The sequence below is a fragment of the Juglans microcarpa x Juglans regia genome, chromosome 4S (genome assembly GCF_004785595.1).
Source record: "Juglans microcarpa x Juglans regia isolate MS1-56 chromosome 4S, Jm3101_v1.0, whole genome shotgun sequence".
Lineage (NCBI taxonomy): Eukaryota > Viridiplantae > Streptophyta > Magnoliopsida > Fagales > Juglandaceae > Juglans > Juglans microcarpa x Juglans regia.
Window position 1 is genome coordinate 6100333 of NC_054601.1, and position 18280 is coordinate 6118612.

The window sequence follows — 18280 nt, forward strand, 5'->3', positions numbered from 1 at the left end:
AATAATAAATAAATAAATAAATAAATAGTAAGATAGATAAAAAAATAACGAATTATAAATTATTATTAAATATTATGAATGTGTCTTGTGTACTTCAACTATAAACTTAGTGTGATTATTAAATATTATAAAATAATGACTATATGTTAAAAAAAAACTTTTAAATAAATTTGGTGTTATTATTTCACAGGTAATGTTATATGTAATTGTGAAATGTATAAATATTATGTAATTATTTTAAAAAAAAAAATTATTATTAAAAAATTAATTTTTTTCGTATAAATCCCTACCCTTACCGACTCACCGACTATCATTTTTCTTTTATTTTATTTATTTTCAAATCCGGTTACGTAGGTGTTCGATCTCTTTCCCCTCACTTTCTTTCACATTTTTCTTGGCATTCTTTCTTCGTGTCTGATTCTGCAGAGAAATTTCTGCAGTGGAAGAACACAGAGAAGAGGAAGAGGAACAAAGTGCGTAAACCTTTACGTACGTGGACCCTGATAATGGACTACCAAGCCTCCTCTTCTACTCTCTCCAATAAAGTCTCCAATGCCCACAGCGTTGGCTTAAAAACTGTGTACGACGGCGCTTTCTCTGCTCCGACCTCACAGTTTGGGGCTACAAATTTATCGTCCCGGGTTCTAGACTACGGTGAGATATTCACTTGCTCCGAAGCCTCGCGAGGTTCTTCGATTCCGTTTCTTGACGTTCCTGCGCCGAATGACAGCAACGTTTCGGTGGATGTTCCAAGTTCAAAACTCGATTACTCAAAGGTTTTCGGTTCCTTTGGGGAATCAGATTTTTCCCTATCATTTGAGGAGCTTATTTCTGAGCCAAAGACAAGAAATGGTTTTTCTGATAAAGAGCGGTATAAACCCGCTCTTCGCCTTTTAGTTGACGGTATTTTTGTCTGAGTGTGAAACTTCAAGCTTTCTTTAGTTGCTGAGTTATTCTCTGAAATGGAAGTTCTGAGAAAATAAGCTCTGCAAATTTTGGAATGCACAAATTGGAAAACATACTTTTTTGTGTTACTAAATTGATGTCGGTTTTAGAAGTTCAAGATCTTTATCCTAGATTTTATTATCTATTATTTACCTAACAAAATTAAGTATGGAATTCGGTCTTTGAGTTATGAAGAAGCGTTTGAGGTCCAGTAGGTAATTCGTAAGTAGTCGAGAATGTGAAGGGACTTCGTCGTATAGATATTCGAGTTCCAACAACTTTTCGTACAGTTCGCCAGGGGATTGGATTAATGTTAGGGAACTTTATTAGTTTGTAATTGTTTAGGAGGAATCTGAGAGAGGAAAATTCAGTTTCTTTTATGGCATATGTTATACTACTCGTAATTCTGAGAGAGCCTCCCTTGTTTTGGAACCAAACCCATACCATCATGGAAGCAGTTATTCTCAGAAAATCTTATGGATGTCGTATCTGGCTTTTTGGGATTGCCGGTCTGTTGATATTGTCTGGTGTTAAATAAGAATAAGAATTTTATTGATGAGAACTAGGCATAGCCCAAGGCCTTGGCATTGAAAGGAATTAAACAGTTTTCTTTAAAATCAATTGAACTTTTAGAGGTTGAGCATTGAGCTTATGTTATTGTCATATCTATTTTTATCATGTAGGAATCCAGCTGAAAGAGGATCCCCTTTTGAAGGGGCAGATCCTTCTGATTGTCAAGAAAGAAATCAGATGTACTCACATGAAGCATCTTATCATTCATTTGATGCTGTGGAGAAGCTCAGCAAGTCACGCATTAAAATCAGACATGGAGGCAAAAATGGAATAAATAAGACAACCCAAGTGGCTCAGCTTCATGGTGCTCCTGGTTATACGTGCATAATCAATGAAATGACTACCTTGCAGATGAATGAAAGCCACAAGCCGGTACCTTCTGCAGTAAATGATGCTTATCTGAAGAATGATTTAACCGATGGGCTAATAGATAGTGTTCCTCCCACAAAAATTGTGACAGAGCTTCCTGCTTATGGTGCTAGCGAACAGAACTGTGAAGTTGGTGTTGCACTTCAAAATAAATATGGTATGTGTGGGTCCAATTCAATTGATATGCCATTTGGTGCGTGTGAATACGGCCATGGACATTTTTTGAAAGTTTCACCATCTTCAAGCCCACTGTCCAATTCATGTGGTAGCAAGGGTGATTCTGAGAAATTGATGGCTCCAAAGTTTGGGGCTTCTGGAATTCTTTTTGAAGGTACTGGACATGTCTCTTCGCCAACATACTCTGATGAGGACATAGATTCAAACTCATTTTTCGTCGCCTCTGTGGTTGCTTTGAGGAAAGCAATAAAGGAGGCACAAGACAAGATGGCATTTGCAAAAGAATCAATGGCAAGAAAGAAGGAAGGCCTTCAAAATCATGCCAATTTGAGTTCTAATTATGGCCTCAAAACTGAGCTGAGAAGGGAGGGTAAAGCTACAGACAAGGCAAAGGGGTATAAAGAGAAGAAGGATTCAGAGATGTATGAGATGGAGGATGCTCCAGAGCAAGCTTTTGCAGGTACGGGGGAGCAAAATATGATGAGAACGGGCCGCACAGTAGGCTTTGGGATCAGGAAGTCACCTTTGGGAACTGAAGCAGCTTTAGAAGAACAATTTTATGAACCTGTTACCACAGGTAAACATGAAGTAATGCTAGAGTTTAAACAGACTGACAGCACAAAGAAAGAAGGCTTTCAGAAGCCAGAAGAAAGTAGTGAGAGATCAAATGCAGTTGAAGAGGCTCATAAGCAGGAAATTGAAAGGAATGTAAGAACAGTTGAAGCTGCAGTCAAAACTGAAGAACACAAGGGCAGATGAAGCCTCAGGAGTGGGTAGAAAATGGAAAGCAAGGAAAAGATGATTGTGAGGAGGAAGACATTCAGAAGGAACAAGAATATGCCCACTGGGAAAAAGACACTGAAAAGAGGCTAGACAAAGTTCATGAGAAATTAGTAATTGAGACGAGATTTAATGACATCCACAATGAGAAAGAAAATGGGAAGAGTCTTGAAGTGAATGGTGATTTGGAAGGAAATAAGAAGCTGCAAGAGGCTGGAGAAAATGAGATGTTACATAAAGGGGTTGTTTATAGGATTGAAGATAAAGACAAAAGACTAAAGGGGACTTGCAAATGGATAGAAGCTGAGAAGATACAAACAGACATTGATCAGACTGCAGTAGACGAGAAAAGATTGAAAGTGGCCCAAGAAGCTCTTAGTTGCAAGGAAAACAATCTTGACACTGCTGATGATCAATATAAGCAGGATGAAAGTAAAGACCTAAATGAAAATCAAAAAGTGAGTAGACATATTGAAAATGATAGAAATGTGGATGTAACGTTTGAGGTACCTGCACATGATGAGAATGGAAGTAAAATTGAAGGAAATAAGGATTCCATTAAACTGGAGGAGAATGTAAAAAGGGCAGAAGGTGTTAAAGTTGAAATTGAGGTAAGAATGACCGAAGAATCCCTTTATGATGAGGACAAGCATGAGACAATTGATGATGGATTTAAGCAGGATGGAAGTGAGAAGCTAAGCAAAAATCATGAAGCCAGCAGACAAAAAGACAATGATACGGATGTGGAAGTAACTTCAGAGGCACCTGCACATGAAGAAAATGGAAGTACAATGGAAGTAAATACATCTTCCTTTGAACACAAAGAGAATGGGGAAGATTTAGCAGCAGTTAAAGAGGAAAATGACACGGAAGATAAGGAGATACTTGAAACAGTTGGTTTTACTCGAGATGCCTGCAGACTAGCTGAGATAAAGCAGCAAATGGAAGATGTGATAGATACAGTTGGTTTTGACTCAGAAAGGGTAAACTTTGTTAAAACTGACATGAGTGGGCTACAGCAAAACTACCAACATGAAGAAGAACACAAAATAGCCTTCAATCTGGCAGGGAACATTGAAGAATCGGCTCCTGAACTGGGGAATATGACTGTCAAGGAAGTTGAATTTGCTAGATGTCAGGAAGAAGATGGGAATTGTACCATGTCTTCTCACAAGGAAAAATGTATTTATGGGAACAAGGTGAAAGCAGATCCCGAAGAAGATGGAAATAATTCTACCTCTTCTCATGAGGGGAGATGGGTTGATGATGGGAACAAGATGAAAGCAGTTCAGCTTCCCAGCATGTTCCAAGGGGAAGGAAATAGGCTGGAAACAGCTCAAGAGATCAAAATAGCCCAGATCACAGAAAAAAATGGGACTCATCAATCGACCCTGACAATGGAAGAGAAGGAAAGCAATACTACCGAGCAAAAGGATGTGGAAACGGAAGAGGAACACTTTAAAAACATAGATGAAGCGCAAGAGAGAGAAAGAGAAAGAGAGAAGATTGCTGTTGAAAGAGCCATCCACGAGGCTCGTGAAAGGGCATTTGCTGAGGTTAGAGAGAGGGCTGAAAGGGCTGCTGCTGAAGCTCGTCAAAAGGTGACAGCAGAGGCACGAGAAAAGTTAGCAAAGACTTCTGCGGTTAATGAAAAGTCGCCAGCTGAGAAAGCTGCTATCAAAGCCAGACTTAAAGCTGAACGTGCTGCTGTAGAGAGAGCAACTGTAGAGGCTCGAGTACGTGCCCTAGAAAGAGCAATTTTCAAGAAGGCTGCCTTCAAGGCAAGACACCAGGCTGAAAAGTACGTTGATGAGAAACTGTCTGGTGCATCAAAAGATAATGGAAGGAGGCAGAGCTTTTCACCACATGTGCGTTTGTCTGTTAAACATGTTTCTCACTTGACCTTTCCCATGAAGCTTGTCCAATGGCTTATTGCATGGAAAATTAATAGTTAACTGAAATTCCTGCAGGATCCACATCATAAAGGCTCGAGTTCTACCAGCAATACGAAATACCCCAACTCTTCAAGTCATGGTGATGTGTCATACTGTGAGTGCTTGCCCCCTTGCCCCACCACCCTTTTAGAGCATTTGATATATCTTTACTTATTAATCAAAATGAGGATTAAACTCTACTTGCTGATGGCCGATTTCTGAGCAATTTATATTTGTTTAATGAAGCTCCCCACTCCACTGAGAGATTTGATGGAACTAATGATGAATCAGCTCAGAGGTGTATAGCAAGGTCTGAGATGCATGAAAGAGTAGCGGAACGTGTGGTATGCGTCCTATTTTTGTTTAGGTTTACACATACAGGTGCTCTAGCATGTAACAAGCTTGGTTCATGCTTTTTCTGGTTTCCTTCAGGCAAAAGCTCTTGCAGAGAAGAATATGCGGGATGTTCTTGCACAGAAGGAGCAAGCAGAAAGAAATGTACGATCAGTTCTATTAAGTTAAAGAAGTTCATGCATTTACAGCCCAGGACAACACCTGGGGTCTCGTCTTACTATCTGAACATCATTTTTGTGACAGAGATTAGCAGTGTCACTTGATGCTGATGTCAAAAGGTGGTCAAGCGGGAAGGAATGGAACCTGAGGGCACTGCTTTCGACACTACAATATGTATGTGTGAGCCTTGTACTTATGTTTTATAAGAAATTCATATCTCTATGCTTTGTACTTCTATAATCTTGACTTTTTTGTAGGATGGCATAACTTTGGATCTTGTGGACTTATTGACTGGGCATCTGCCCGCCGTTAATAAATCCATAGTCTAATAGATATATAAAACCTTTTCCTATTGAAGTATTACATTTTTTTTCCTTGGAGAATGCCGATAAGATGGAAAAGTTAAAATTCCCTTGGACATCAACACCATCGATTGGAGATGTCTTCATAACCAACAAGCCGGAAAAAAAAATCATAACTAGGAAATATACGGGGAAGAGACGAAGAGACACATAAATTATTCTATGTTGTACAAATCCTATATAGTGCATTGATAAAGCTATGGATGCTATATTGCAGTGATAATTGACTGTTTTTATATATAGATTTGATACTGAGAATAAAGTCCAAGGTTTACTTCAGTTGCCATTAACTCGATCACTTCTATCTGTACAATTTAACTGGATGTTTTGTACTGGCAGATCCTTGGGCCCGACAGTGGTTGGCAGCCAATACCTCTTACAGATATCACTACAACTAGTGCTGTAAAGAAAGCTTACCGTAAAGCTACTCTTTTTGTTCATCCTGACAAGTTGCAGCAGCGGGGTGCAAATATCGAGCAAAAGTACATTTGTGAAAAGGTTTTTGATCTTCTAAAGGTGCGTCCCTGATATTGTCCGTGCATTATTATTCGGTGTAGGAACTAAGCTTGGACCAGTTCGCCCTGGAGGAGGGTTTGCGCTTAGTCCTTGATTAGGTGTAAGAACTGGATCAAAACTACCATTAACATAAAATTCAAGTGGAAAAGAAACTGCCAAAATGTGTTGGTTGTCATTTGCCTTCATTGACTGATGCTCAACAGTGTACCCCAAAAATGATCATGATTAGTGCCTCGCATCCTTTCACCCCATCCACTAGGGATGGTGCAATCAGTAGTTTAATCTCATATCAAATCATATTTTCATGTAATTATGTACTTGAGCACTCCGAGCTGTGAACTGTAAGAAGATATAAATGTTGCTATAGATATGCCTTTTGATCTAATATTTCAATTCTTCCATGTCTCATTTACACTTCATACTTTTTAGACCAGATTATGAGATTGGGACATGAGCCTTGCATGGACATCTTTCTCTTCATTTTGTTCTCTTATTTATCCAGATCCTCCTAATAAGCCTGATGCTAACCCATATTATTTTGTCTTTTTTATCTCCAGGAAGCTTGGAATAGATTCAATGTGGAAGAATGGTAGATAGGGACTGGTGTATTTTTTTGGCCACCTAAGCCAAGTAATACAATAAATAAACAAATAGTATCCATTTTTGCCCATCCGGCCAAATTATGGACACAAGCTTTAAAGCTGGAACACCTTGAAATAGCATCAAATGTGAAGTAGTTGAGAAAACATTTGCTGTTCACAGAATGCAGACAAGTCAGGACCGTTCAGGCAGCCAAAGCCAAAAATGCAAGTGAAGGATGCAACTGAAAACATGCCATGAACCAAAAGTCACTTTGAGAAGAGAGGAAGTGCAGGCCACAAACTATCTCGTTCAGTAGCTAAAAGGTGAAATTCAAGTTGTAAGATGAATAATCTCTTTGAAACGAGTTTTGTTCATCCAAGAGAGTATAAATGAAAACAGCATGAGGCTTATTTATTAAGCCGAGAAATTAACTAATTAATAAACCGAAAAGCAATTTCTTTTATTCAGGAACTAGCTGGCCTTCTTACATACATATATTAAACTTGTAATTTACATATATAGGAGTATTCCTGCTAATGTTTATTGCCGAGTATTAAACTTACTGTCTGTCTGCTCTTGCTCATGCAACACCGGCTCAAAATCTGATAAAGAAGCCCTTCGATCTGAAAATTGTTAAATTAATGTTCCATCCTTTATTGTTGCATTCTTCAGTATGACTGTGATCCCTGATCGTATGTAAAATCCTTCATTCGGTCTATCTGCTTCTTGAACACCCTGAGAAGTCAGAGAACATCCTTTAATAGTGTGTTGATGAACAGTTTAAAACACCATTCTCCAATAAGTTGGATGGCTTGATGTTTTTCTATAATTTGAAGATCTTAGAAATCTGCACTTACATCACCATTTGCTATGACCACATTTCTTCCTATCTTGGCATTCTTATCAATTATGCAATTCCTTCAAGAAGTTTGACATCAGATATTAGGTAACTGGTTAGGCATATTGTTCTAAACTTTAGGACAAAGCATTAAATGTTTGGATATCAATCAACACAAGTTTTAAGGAGGGGGGGGGGGGGGGGGAGAGAGAGAGAGAGAGAGAGAGAGAGAGAGAGGTTTACACCCCCATAAGACCTCACCTGATTTTGGTGTTCTGTCCAACACCAATTGGAACCTTTCCCTCCGCGAGCAGAGATGCAATTTCAGATTCTGTTTGGTAGTAATCTGCACCCATCATCATGGTATCCTGGAAACCAATACGTAACCAGATATAATCATTGTTCAGTCAGAAAATGAAGTTAGTCAAGCTCCTAAATCACACCATCTTGAAGTCTGAGGGAGCCGTTAACTGACCAATCTCACTTGAATATGCATGAGTATAATCAGAATCCAAATATTTTGAAGCCAATTGCACAACAGACCACAAAACCTACGACTTCAAAGAGGTGGAATTGGGCATAAAATATGTTTCCTCACCTTAAGTTCTACACCGTACTCTAAACGTGAGCGCACACCGACTATGGAGTGCTGAATGCTGCATTCCTGCAAGAAGCAACCGTGGGAAACAATTGCATCCTGAATCTGGAAGAACCAATTTAAGCTATGAGACACAAGAAGCAAGCCAATCTCAGATACCAATTTAAGCTTATGATCATACCCTGCATTTGTCAACTTTGGTAGGAGGCAAGAATCTAGGAGATGTGTAGAAAGGTGTCTTTGGATCATAGAATTCAAACTTTGGAGGCTGCAAGGAGGAACCATATGATTATGATCAGTTCAGAGTCATTTTCTCATTTGTGGGGACTAAAGAAACAATTTCCAAATCCCAAATTTCTAGCCCGGGTGTGATATGCAGAACTTCTTGTTAATAATGAACACATGATACTTTTTCCCTATGCATATATACTTTTTATTTTTTAATGGATCATTACTGAAGTTCTTGCCTACCTTTTAACAGGATATTCTCTAGATCACTCCAATTTGTCAGACAGAATCCTTTTACTGTATATTCCGAGCACACAACAATGACCAAACAATCCGAATATAGTGTTTCATGATATCCAACAGTGATTCATCTATAATATTTATTGTTGCGAAGAATATATATCGAAATATGTCACTTGGGAGAAACTCGCACCAACCTGTTCTGTCAATGTCATGGCCAAGTTGGCATCAAAAAAAGACTTTATAGTTCCGATGTCCTCCCAATAATCATTGAATAAATATGCCTGACAATGAAAATGCACCAAGAAAATCAGGGATTACCATGCTAAAATATTGCTTACATGGATCACGAATGTTAGCACAGGAAATTCAAAACCATAAAAATGACATAAAAAATACAGAAACTCAGCTAGTTAGTTCTATCCTACTTGGACATTGTGCTCCATCACAGCTGATGGAATAATTTCAGAGCCAAAGTCGTTGCATGAAGGATATCTCCATCTCAACAGCTTTAGTAGGACATCGGTTTTAAATACATAGACACCCATTGATGCAATGTATGGGTATTTCCCGGCATCTTGCTCAGAAAGCCCTAGAAGAGTGGTGTTAACTTGCTGCAGCACAAATGTGTGAGAGAAAATAACCAATTAAAGAGAATGGAAAGGTAGAAAGAAAGCTAAAATAAGGTCAAACAACAAAAGTGAAGTAGATTTTCTTACCATTGCTTTTAGGTCAGGGCCCTTTGGTTTCTCAGAGAATTGAATAATACGTCCTGTGCTGTCAATTTTCATGAGTCCATAATCTGATGCACGGCTGCAATACAACATTAAAGGATAAATATCTAACCAGGAACTGAATCTGTAGATCTGGTGTGTTAGTGTGTTGTGTGTGTAGATTAAACTGTGACAGATAATGCATCAGAGATACCTCTCATCCATGGGCACACATGAAACTGTAATATCAGCGTTTGTGTCAATATGTTTCTGCAGGAGCTCCATCAATAAGCAGAATTGTTAAAAGATGCAACCAAGTATTAGATGAAGTATTCCACCAGTAGGTAGTTAAATATTACCTGCACAAAATCCATATAGTCCATCCGATAGAGGTGATCACCAGACAGTATCAATATATGCTCTATACTCTTGTTCTTTGCATCCTGCACAATCAAACAAAAGACAAAAAAGTATTATTATGGGTGTTTAATGTTGAGCATTAAAGCAAAATCATAATCACTCACCTCAAAGACCCATATAAATTGCCTCACGGCATCTGCTGTTCCTTGGAACCATCTCTTCCCTGCTTCTCCTGGTGTTTGAGTGGCAGCCAAAACCTGTTTGTCCATTTACATTAGCCTTAATTTATTGAAGGACATTTAGTAGTCACTATAATTCCTGTTGTACTTTGTCGAATGATTCTGATTTCTAAATGACAAATTGAAGGTATCAGGTTGTATGCATTTCCATAGAACATGACAACTCTCAAGGATTTTATTTGCCTTGATCATCTTACCTCCACAAACCCATCTCCAAAACTACCACCATTCCCAAAATTATATGTGCGGGCAAGGTGACGGTTGAGGGAAAACGAGTTAAACTGCGTTAATATGAATATCTTCTTTATGCCACTGTTGATGCAATTACTCATCGGGATATCGATTAGCCTGTAATACCCTCCAATCGGAACCTAAAGATCATAACAGATTATCATAAATCCCATCATGAGATCATATTCAACTTCATAATCAGCACTCAAAAATTATTATCATCTTGCTCTTAGTTACTGCTACCATACAATCTGTTCCATAGCAGCCGAATCATAAAACAAGAAAAAGAGAAATAAATAAAATATGGAGTGGTAATTTGTGATATTGACATCTCAAAATCACAAAGTGCTGCCTCCTAGAAGCGATATCTCACCGCCGGCTTGGCTCTTTTGCTTGTGAGAGGAAATAAGCGAGTTCCAGCACCTCCACCCAGTATGATAGAAGCTACACTTTTCGGGTCTGCTCTTGGCATCTCAAAAATCGGTGCCTGAAATGACTGAGATCATAATTTTAATGCTACAGTGAGAGTCTAGTAACACTGCCACTTAAAAAATGAACTAGCTCACAATTTGATTTGAGTGAAATTGCATGGAATTCGCTTACCATGGCCTCTTTATTGATATCTGAAGCGAGAGCAGAGCAGACAACAACCGGCTTAAGTTTAGTAACCCTGCTGCTTTCACTTTTCGAGCTCTTTAAGAATTGTGCACTCAAGTCCCTGCTCTTTAGGCTCCCCAGAATACTCTCACCCCAAAAACCCGTACCTATATTCCTAACTCCTCTTCTGCCAACTTTGACAGGATGAGCATTGGTCTTCAGTGTCGCACAGCAAGAATCCATGGCGGACCCAGCTAGAAACCAAGATGACTATTTATTTAGGACAGCGGTCTAGGGTGCAAAGTCCAGGAATGCTGAAGCTAAGGAAATACCAAAACCACTGTCTTAAGGAAAATCGAAACCACTCTCACTGAGGTCCCAACTCCCAACCTTTGACCACCACAAACCACATCAAAAGTAACGAACCCAACACTGACCGGATCAAGAAGAAGCAGCCTGAAAACGAAGAATCGGAAGCACCCAGAAGCCAAAAAGAACGAAATTTTGATAGAGGCCGCTCGGACCACCAAATGGGCAGTAAAGAAATGTGATCGAATCGAGGGCTTATTTTGGCAAAGCTCAGAGAGTGTTAAGTGCGTGATCAATGGCGGATCAGATCACAAAATACAGAGAACATTTTCTTTTCAACGCTAACAAGGAATGATGTTGAAGCGAAGCAGGAAAAGAATCACACACAGAATAGAGATTTTTTTTCTAATGCCGATGATGATGGGGAAGATAAGTAGTGAAACTAGCTTTATTGGCTCGTAGGCAGTCACGAGAAAACCGGGAAGAGTCGCAATCTTTTAATATTTCCACTCTCCTCTGTATTTTTTCCAACTCTTAACTCCACTGATTCCAAATCCTACGGTTGCTATGGACTTCTCTGCAGTGGCATTCTGAAAAGACTTTCTTTACAAAGGTGAAACTCCTTCTACCTCGCCGTACGACTGTTCTGTAATTTTCTTTTTCCTGACATAAGTTATAAATCATGTGCATTTCTTTAAGTCCCCTTTGGAAGTTAGAAGTTAGAACATATGATCAACTAGTTAAATTTAATTTTCAGTTGGGTTTAATATCTAAATAATTAATTTATAAATCATTAAGTATTATTTAATTTAAAATTTCTTTATATAAAATTTATAACTTTTTTCAAATCAACACTTCACATACGAGACCAACAATTTTTTTTAATTTTCTATAAATATATTTAAATCTATCTTAATATCTAAACACATTTAAAATTATCTTAAGTGGATCTTACAAAATTCATTTCAATATCTAAACTCTATCTATTATTAGTAAAGAATTCAACTCATCTCAACATCTAAACGGGAGTTAGAAAAAAATTGTAATTTTTTATTTAATTTATTTAAAACTATATATTTGTTTGCCATTGAAAGATTAGCGCGGAGATCAGGTACGAATTTCAAGACACGCCCCACGTGAAGCAAGATAGATATGATTTAGGAGGCCGGAGCTAGCTTCCAAAGCCAATGGACGGCAATCACATTAACGTGGGATTTGGGAAGAGGTTATAAACTATTAGGTGCGTATTACTACTAAGATTCACATTATATAATATATTATATCTGATATTATGATATTCATTTCGTATTTTATATTTAATTTCTATTATTTTAAGTCTTAAGATTAGAAAATAAACACTAGATAATCTGTTAAGGCAATTGGATTATCATGTTACTTTTATCAAATATGTATAATGATCCTCCTTCATATAAATCCCGAAACCAAAGCTCTTGCAAAAACACTAAATTCTAAGAAATTCTAACATACAATAATTGTTTTAAGCCATCTATTATAATAGATAAGTATAAAACTAGTGTTTAGAGTGAGGAAGTCCTGTTTTATCTAAGCGTTTTGGTTTTGGTAAGTGAAAACTTGAGGGAAAAAAAAAAATCTATACCAATAGATCCACAGTTTAGTTGTCTGATTAGATGTGAATTAATTTATGTTTTTAATGCTTCATCTATGTCATATTTTTAAGAAAAACAAAGTATAAAGTTCACATATAAGGTTTCATAATATTGCAAGGTCATGACATAGCTCCACAGAAACGTGGCATGTGTCCATTGCCCAATATGAATAAAACTTAGGTTCCGTTTGGATTCAAAGATAAGTTGAAATGATTTTAGATAAAAAATATTGTTAAAATATTATTTTTTATTATTATTATTTTAAAATTTGAAAAAATAAAATTATTTTTTATATTTTATATAAAAATTTTAAAAAATTATAATAATAAAATGAGATAAATTGATATAAATCAGGAATTAATTTTTCATTAATTTTAGCCATTTAGAATTTTAACAGTGAGTGTGTGTGAGTATGCTATTAATTTATTTTTATTAAAAATCACAAGTCACAGTTGTAAAATCGAAGGATGTTACTGCAGATTCTCTAAAAACAATAAAAAAAAAATAATAATTTGACTCTGGGACGGACAATGATGGAGACGTACGGCTAAAAACAAACAAAGTTTGGTCGATCTGTACGGTTGTGTTCCGTAGATTTCTTTATGATTTTCTTTGAAGTGCCACGCTGCGACGACATTTCTTTGGTTGTCCGTTGTCGTTCTAAAGAGAAAGCGACCTGTGATGAAATGGAAAAGAAGAAGATACTTGGGATGGAACCAGGTGGCCCATGGAGACTTGGGAAGGTTCAGGTTGAGGCTGATATTTTCGACGGCTACTCTCAATAACATGACAAACCACGTGGATCGTCAATGTTCTTTGTTAACGTCGGCCCACCCTCCTAGATTTTTGTTAAATCATTTGGGTGACAACAACAGCTCAAAAAATAAACAACAAATAATAATAATAGAAGAAGTCTATTTGCACCTTGCAGAGGACCCTCGCGTACCCGTTATTTCATATGTACAAATGAAACGCTACGTTTTATACACTTTATCTCGGTCTTTGCTTTCTCCATCCCTACGAGCAATCCTCCCTTACTTTCGGACAACCCACAGACAGAGCAACATCACATATTTGTAGAAGGATGAATCTGATTATCACAGATCATGAAAACATGAGGTTCCGCTTCTCCCTTCGTCTAATGTGATTGAGCATTTGAACACCATTTCTAAGCATTGAAAGTATGATATTATGCAAACAACATATAGTTATAGTTCATCAAGGAAATATAGTATACATCGGAAAAAAAAAGTCTAAAATAAATAACACCCAAACTGCCTATCAATTAATGTTCTTAATTCAATTTAAAATAAAAAAATTCCCCCAAGCCAAAGTGCTTGAACATGATGGCCTTTATAGTCAAGTTGTAGACATATTTGTGGAAAAAAAATCCTAGCAGAAAGAATGTCTCATATGATATAAACTAATAAATGATACCCATAGTCACTAATTTACTACACGCAGAGACAACAAAAAGAATTATGAGAGGCTTATCAGACTGCACTTTTTATTCACTTCAAGCCCTAGATCAAAATGTCTAATGCTTCTTCCACGAACAAAAGCTTGAAACTTGACAGTACGTTCTCCTTCAAAGCTCAAATAAAAGCAAATGGAAATGCTGCACCTAAGGCACTAAAAATGTTGGTAAAGGCAAGAAATTTGACTTCTAAAATAACAGATTTAAAAAGCATCTGGGACCTATTAAAACGAAAAAACCTCAACTAAGTTGAACCAAAATAAACAATGCTCATACCCAGGCACTATTCTGAGTAATTTAAAAAGCACCTGTACATGTGATCAGAGTAATTTTATTAGAAATATTTTAAAAAATTCTTCTCATCAACTACTATTCACTATCTTATAAAAAATATCACACATTTTATAAAAAATATCCCCACATTTTATAAAAATAAATTATAAATGTGAGGTGTGAAAATAAATAGTGATTGATACATAAAATTCTCCAGAAAATGGCGCCTATCCTGTTGGATCCAACCTTGTTTTGCATAAAATTTTTCACGACACATTTCTTGGGACAAATTAAAGTAGTATAGTCGAGAGGGCAAAATGTTCTAAAATACTTGAGGACAAAGGGAAAAGATCATTGTCAATCATGTATGAGCAGTGCTATTATGCTATCCAAGTTTATCCACTCGTGTGCCTCTAATTCAAATTATATATTTTTTTTTTTACTTTTTAGTTTTAACAATTTTTAAATATGTGTGAATAAAAAAAAAAAAATAATATATTAATAATCACTTTCTTAATTATTATATAAAAAAATATTAAAATATAAAATAAAATATATAAACGGTCAAATTAAAGAAATAAACTCAAATAGTATAATTTTCCATGTATATGCTACATTTGAGGGTGGCCAGAATGACGCATGTTTGCGGTACAGAATTTGAAACAACATGTGATACGTCTTATTCAGTCTGCAACAGAACTCTCTGTCTCTCTCTCAGTGAATATAGCCACAAATATATATAATATGTACGTAGGAGGGCGTAGGTTGGATATGTGAATTTATGAGAGAGAGTGGGTGGGGTGGGCCTCTAGCTGATCAAAGGTTTTGTTTCACAAACGCATGGATGAGAATGCCTGCCTGCCAAATCGCATGGAACTCCGTGGTATCAGAGATTCAGAACCACAAAAAATAGGACACGGATCGAAGTGTCATCAAATGGAAAGAGTTCCAAGTTGCCAAAAGAAGATAATAACTAAAAACCAAGTGCATAATAATAAATAATTGGGGACAAAGAACAGAACGCCTAGAAGACAAATTACACATGGGGACGTTGTATACATGTCGTTCCTACTTATGACATTGGTTTTTTGTGCCTTTCTTTTACCATTTATAATCCGAGTTAGATGAACTTGGCTTTATGTCAATTCCATGACCTGTATATATATATATATACACACACTAAAACTTAATTTGTCGTCTAAATCCATATAAGTCTTTCTACTTGTAAGTCAGTGTAGAAGAGGGAGAACACAACAGCCACTTCGCTAACATAATAAGAGTTTTTTTTTTGACATCGCTAACATAACAGGAGTTAATTTGCCATAGTGGTTAAAATTTAAAATTTTGAGTTTTTTTTTTTAATATTATATGTCGACTGTGGTTATCACTTGCAATTTGCAAATCACATTTTCAAAGCATATAGACAGACGCCCACAAGTCCTTTAAGTATATAAAGTAACAGAAGTGGTCCGCCTAATAAAAGCTCATGGCCCAAAAGAACAGAATAGGTCCAAAGCATGGATTGCTTACTTGTTGGTTTTGAAACTTGGAACCCATTTGACCTAAAACCCTGAGCCCACCGCTTTCGACATCTCCCATTTCCACAGTAAACACAGACCAGAAAATGGCGCTGATCCTAAACAACCCACTCCTCCTGGTAAAGCCCTGCCCTTCTTCACACCTCTGTCATCAAGGCTGCTTCAAAACTTACCATAGCACTCGTTTGCTTCAGTTTTGTCGTTGAATTAACCCTTTTCTCCTTATTTTTTTTTCCTTTCAGGAGAGTATTAGATAATTACCGGTCTGTTATGACGTGCAGGAAGAAGGACATACTGTCATACACCCGGAGTTCCACGAGGACGCCAAGGTGTACTGCAACGGTGCGCTAGTGATGACCACTGTCGGGACCCAGAAGGACCACACCGTCTACGTGTGGTCCAGCAACCACCCCTTCTACCAGGTAGAGAAGTTCCGCAAGAAGTATGGAGAGCTCTCTCAGATCATGGAGATCCCCGTGCTCAAAGGTGAGATTGTGCTCCCTACTAAGCGCAAACCCATTTCGGTTAAAGGACGCAAGCCGCAAGAAGAAGTATATAAACAACTCGCAGTACTTACCTTTTCGCTGTAACCTGGAGAATTGCAAAAGAAATCTTTTTTTTTTTTTTTTTTTTTTTTTTTTTTTATTTTTTTTTTTTTTCTAAATAGCATTTCCCGGCATACGAAATAGGAAATATTGTTGATGGTTGATACCCATTATGTACTGAGTGAATTGCATTTAATCTGTTCGTGGAAATGTATGGGTTTTACCTACGGTGTCGAACTACATTTTAGTTTTCTTGTCTTGCTGATGAATAATTGCAGTTATCTTTATTAGGGTCGTTTCCTTCCTCATCCTTACTCGTACAATCTGATGGTCCGTTTATTAAGTTGTGAAACAGCTAAGAGATGGAGCATGCGGATAATTTTAGATGGGGGTTGCTCCGACGTTACAATGCGGTTTCAACCTCTCATTAACTTTTGAAAAATAGCCAATTAATTCTTTGTTCTCAAATCTGAGTTATATTCTTCTGAGAGCATGAACAAGATTTTGACATGGACTTCAAACTTCAAAGGCATCACTTTACCCGTTACTCAATTTGCAAATTGCTTCCTCTCTTTATTTATTCTTTTAAGTAGATGCAGCTTCTGTTAGGAAAGCCTTTCTCTTTAGACATTTTGGATATTTGGCAGGGCAAGACATAAGCGGCAGTGGCAGTAGTGGTATATATCATGCTCATGATGAGTTAACAGGGTTTTACAAGACCCTAGGATTTGTACCTGTTAAGTGACAAAATCCTTGCATCACCCTAGCTAGCTCCTTTGCTGTGACAGTACTCACTGTTACCGGAGATTTCACAAAACCCTGACCAATTGAGGATCCACACCTCTGCATCTCATTGTATTTTCTGGGTTTATTTATTAAGAATACATTTGTGAATTATATACTTCCAAGCTTGCATTTATATCCTAACATTTATTTTTGTAGTGGAGTAGTACTCACTTCTGAATCTTTCTTTAACTTGAAAATATCTTTTTTTCGCACTCTTCATGAACCGAGGATCACCTAACTTTAATAGGCATATTGATCAAGTGAGCAGCATAATATACAATCAGTTTATTATGGAACTTGAAGCTAAAGAGCAGACTTTACTGCATGAAACTTAGATCAACATTTGAAGTAACAGAAGCAAGCAAATCCTGGGAATTGGGCATGACAAGCTCCGTGTTGTGCACGCTCCGAATTGACGCCTGCGGTTTCTGGAGTTGGCGCACAGAACCCTGACCACGTTTTGCTACGCTTCTCACACAGTTTTGCTTCCACCATTGCTATCTCTGCATGCCCAAACACAAGTAAGTTATGATCAGGATCTGTAATTCATCCCAAATAAAATGATTACAGGGTGCATCATGAAAAATCTATAGAGATGACGATGACTACCACTGGATAGAAGGAGAAGAAGTAGAAGGAAGATGAGAACATAAGATAGTAATTGGCGACCAAGCTGCTTAGCCATATCTGGTTTTGTTTTTTCTAGATAGTGGAAAGAAGGCCGGGGTCGATGAAGTACTCCTTGGTCATGTAGTTAGCTGATATTTATAGCATTTTTGTGTCTAAATATCCTTCCTTTTTTCCCTACTAGTTTCATGAGGATAATCTTCACTTCGTTTATATGAATGCGAGCAAACTTAGCTAAAAATGGAAACCATAGAAGAGCTGTGTAGGTTTCATGTGGCTGTGTAGGTTTCATGAACTTTGTC

The 18280-nt window shown here is 37.3% G+C and overlaps 3 protein-coding genes across 5 annotated transcripts; 1 reads left to right on the forward strand and 2 right to left on the reverse strand.

Annotated features, from left to right (window-relative positions):
- Positions 1-343: 343 nt before the first annotated feature.
- LOC121263217 (auxilin-like protein 1) lies at positions 344-7313 on the forward strand. Its single transcript, XM_041166048.1, is given in 9 exon segments — positions 344-871; positions 1629-2817; positions 2820-4712; positions 4815-4893; positions 5025-5122; positions 5211-5276; positions 5376-5465; positions 5993-6169; positions 6727-7313. Coding segments are annotated over 9 exon segments (3993 nt in total). The 5' UTR covers positions 344-506; the 3' UTR covers positions 6763-7313.
- Positions 7191-11693, reverse strand: LOC121262907 (glucose-1-phosphate adenylyltransferase large subunit, chloroplastic/amyloplastic-like). Of its 3 annotated transcripts, none has more exons than XM_041165601.1 (14): positions 10802-11693; positions 10572-10685; positions 10165-10338; positions 9893-9985; positions 9728-9811; positions 9583-9638; positions 9375-9468; positions 9084-9269; positions 8853-8939; positions 8369-8455; positions 8188-8292; positions 7851-7957; positions 7609-7669; positions 7191-7486 (listed from the first exon to the last, which is right to left on the reverse strand). In XM_041165601.1, the coding sequence occupies exons 1-14, from the start codon at positions 11036-11038 to the stop codon at positions 7385-7387; spliced, it is 1587 nt and encodes a 528-aa protein (XP_041021535.1). In that variant the 5' UTR covers positions 11039-11693; the 3' UTR covers positions 7191-7384. The 3 variants fall into 3 exon arrangements, with proteins under 3 accessions (XP_041021535.1, XP_041021536.1, XP_041021534.1); XM_041165602.1 differs by having other exon boundaries at positions 8188-8253; positions 10572-10694; XM_041165600.1 differs by having other exon boundaries at positions 10572-10694; positions 10802-11692.
- Positions 11694-17687: 5994 nt separating this feature from the next.
- On the reverse strand, positions 17688-18036 carry LOC121263224 (defensin-like protein 19). The gene is made up of 2 exons (XM_041166055.1): positions 17958-18036; positions 17688-17854 (listed from the first exon to the last, which is right to left on the reverse strand). The coding sequence occupies exons 1-2, from the start codon at positions 18034-18036 to the stop codon at positions 17688-17690; spliced, it is 246 nt and encodes an 81-aa protein (XP_041021989.1).
- Between the last annotated feature and the right edge of the window lie 244 nt (positions 18037-18280).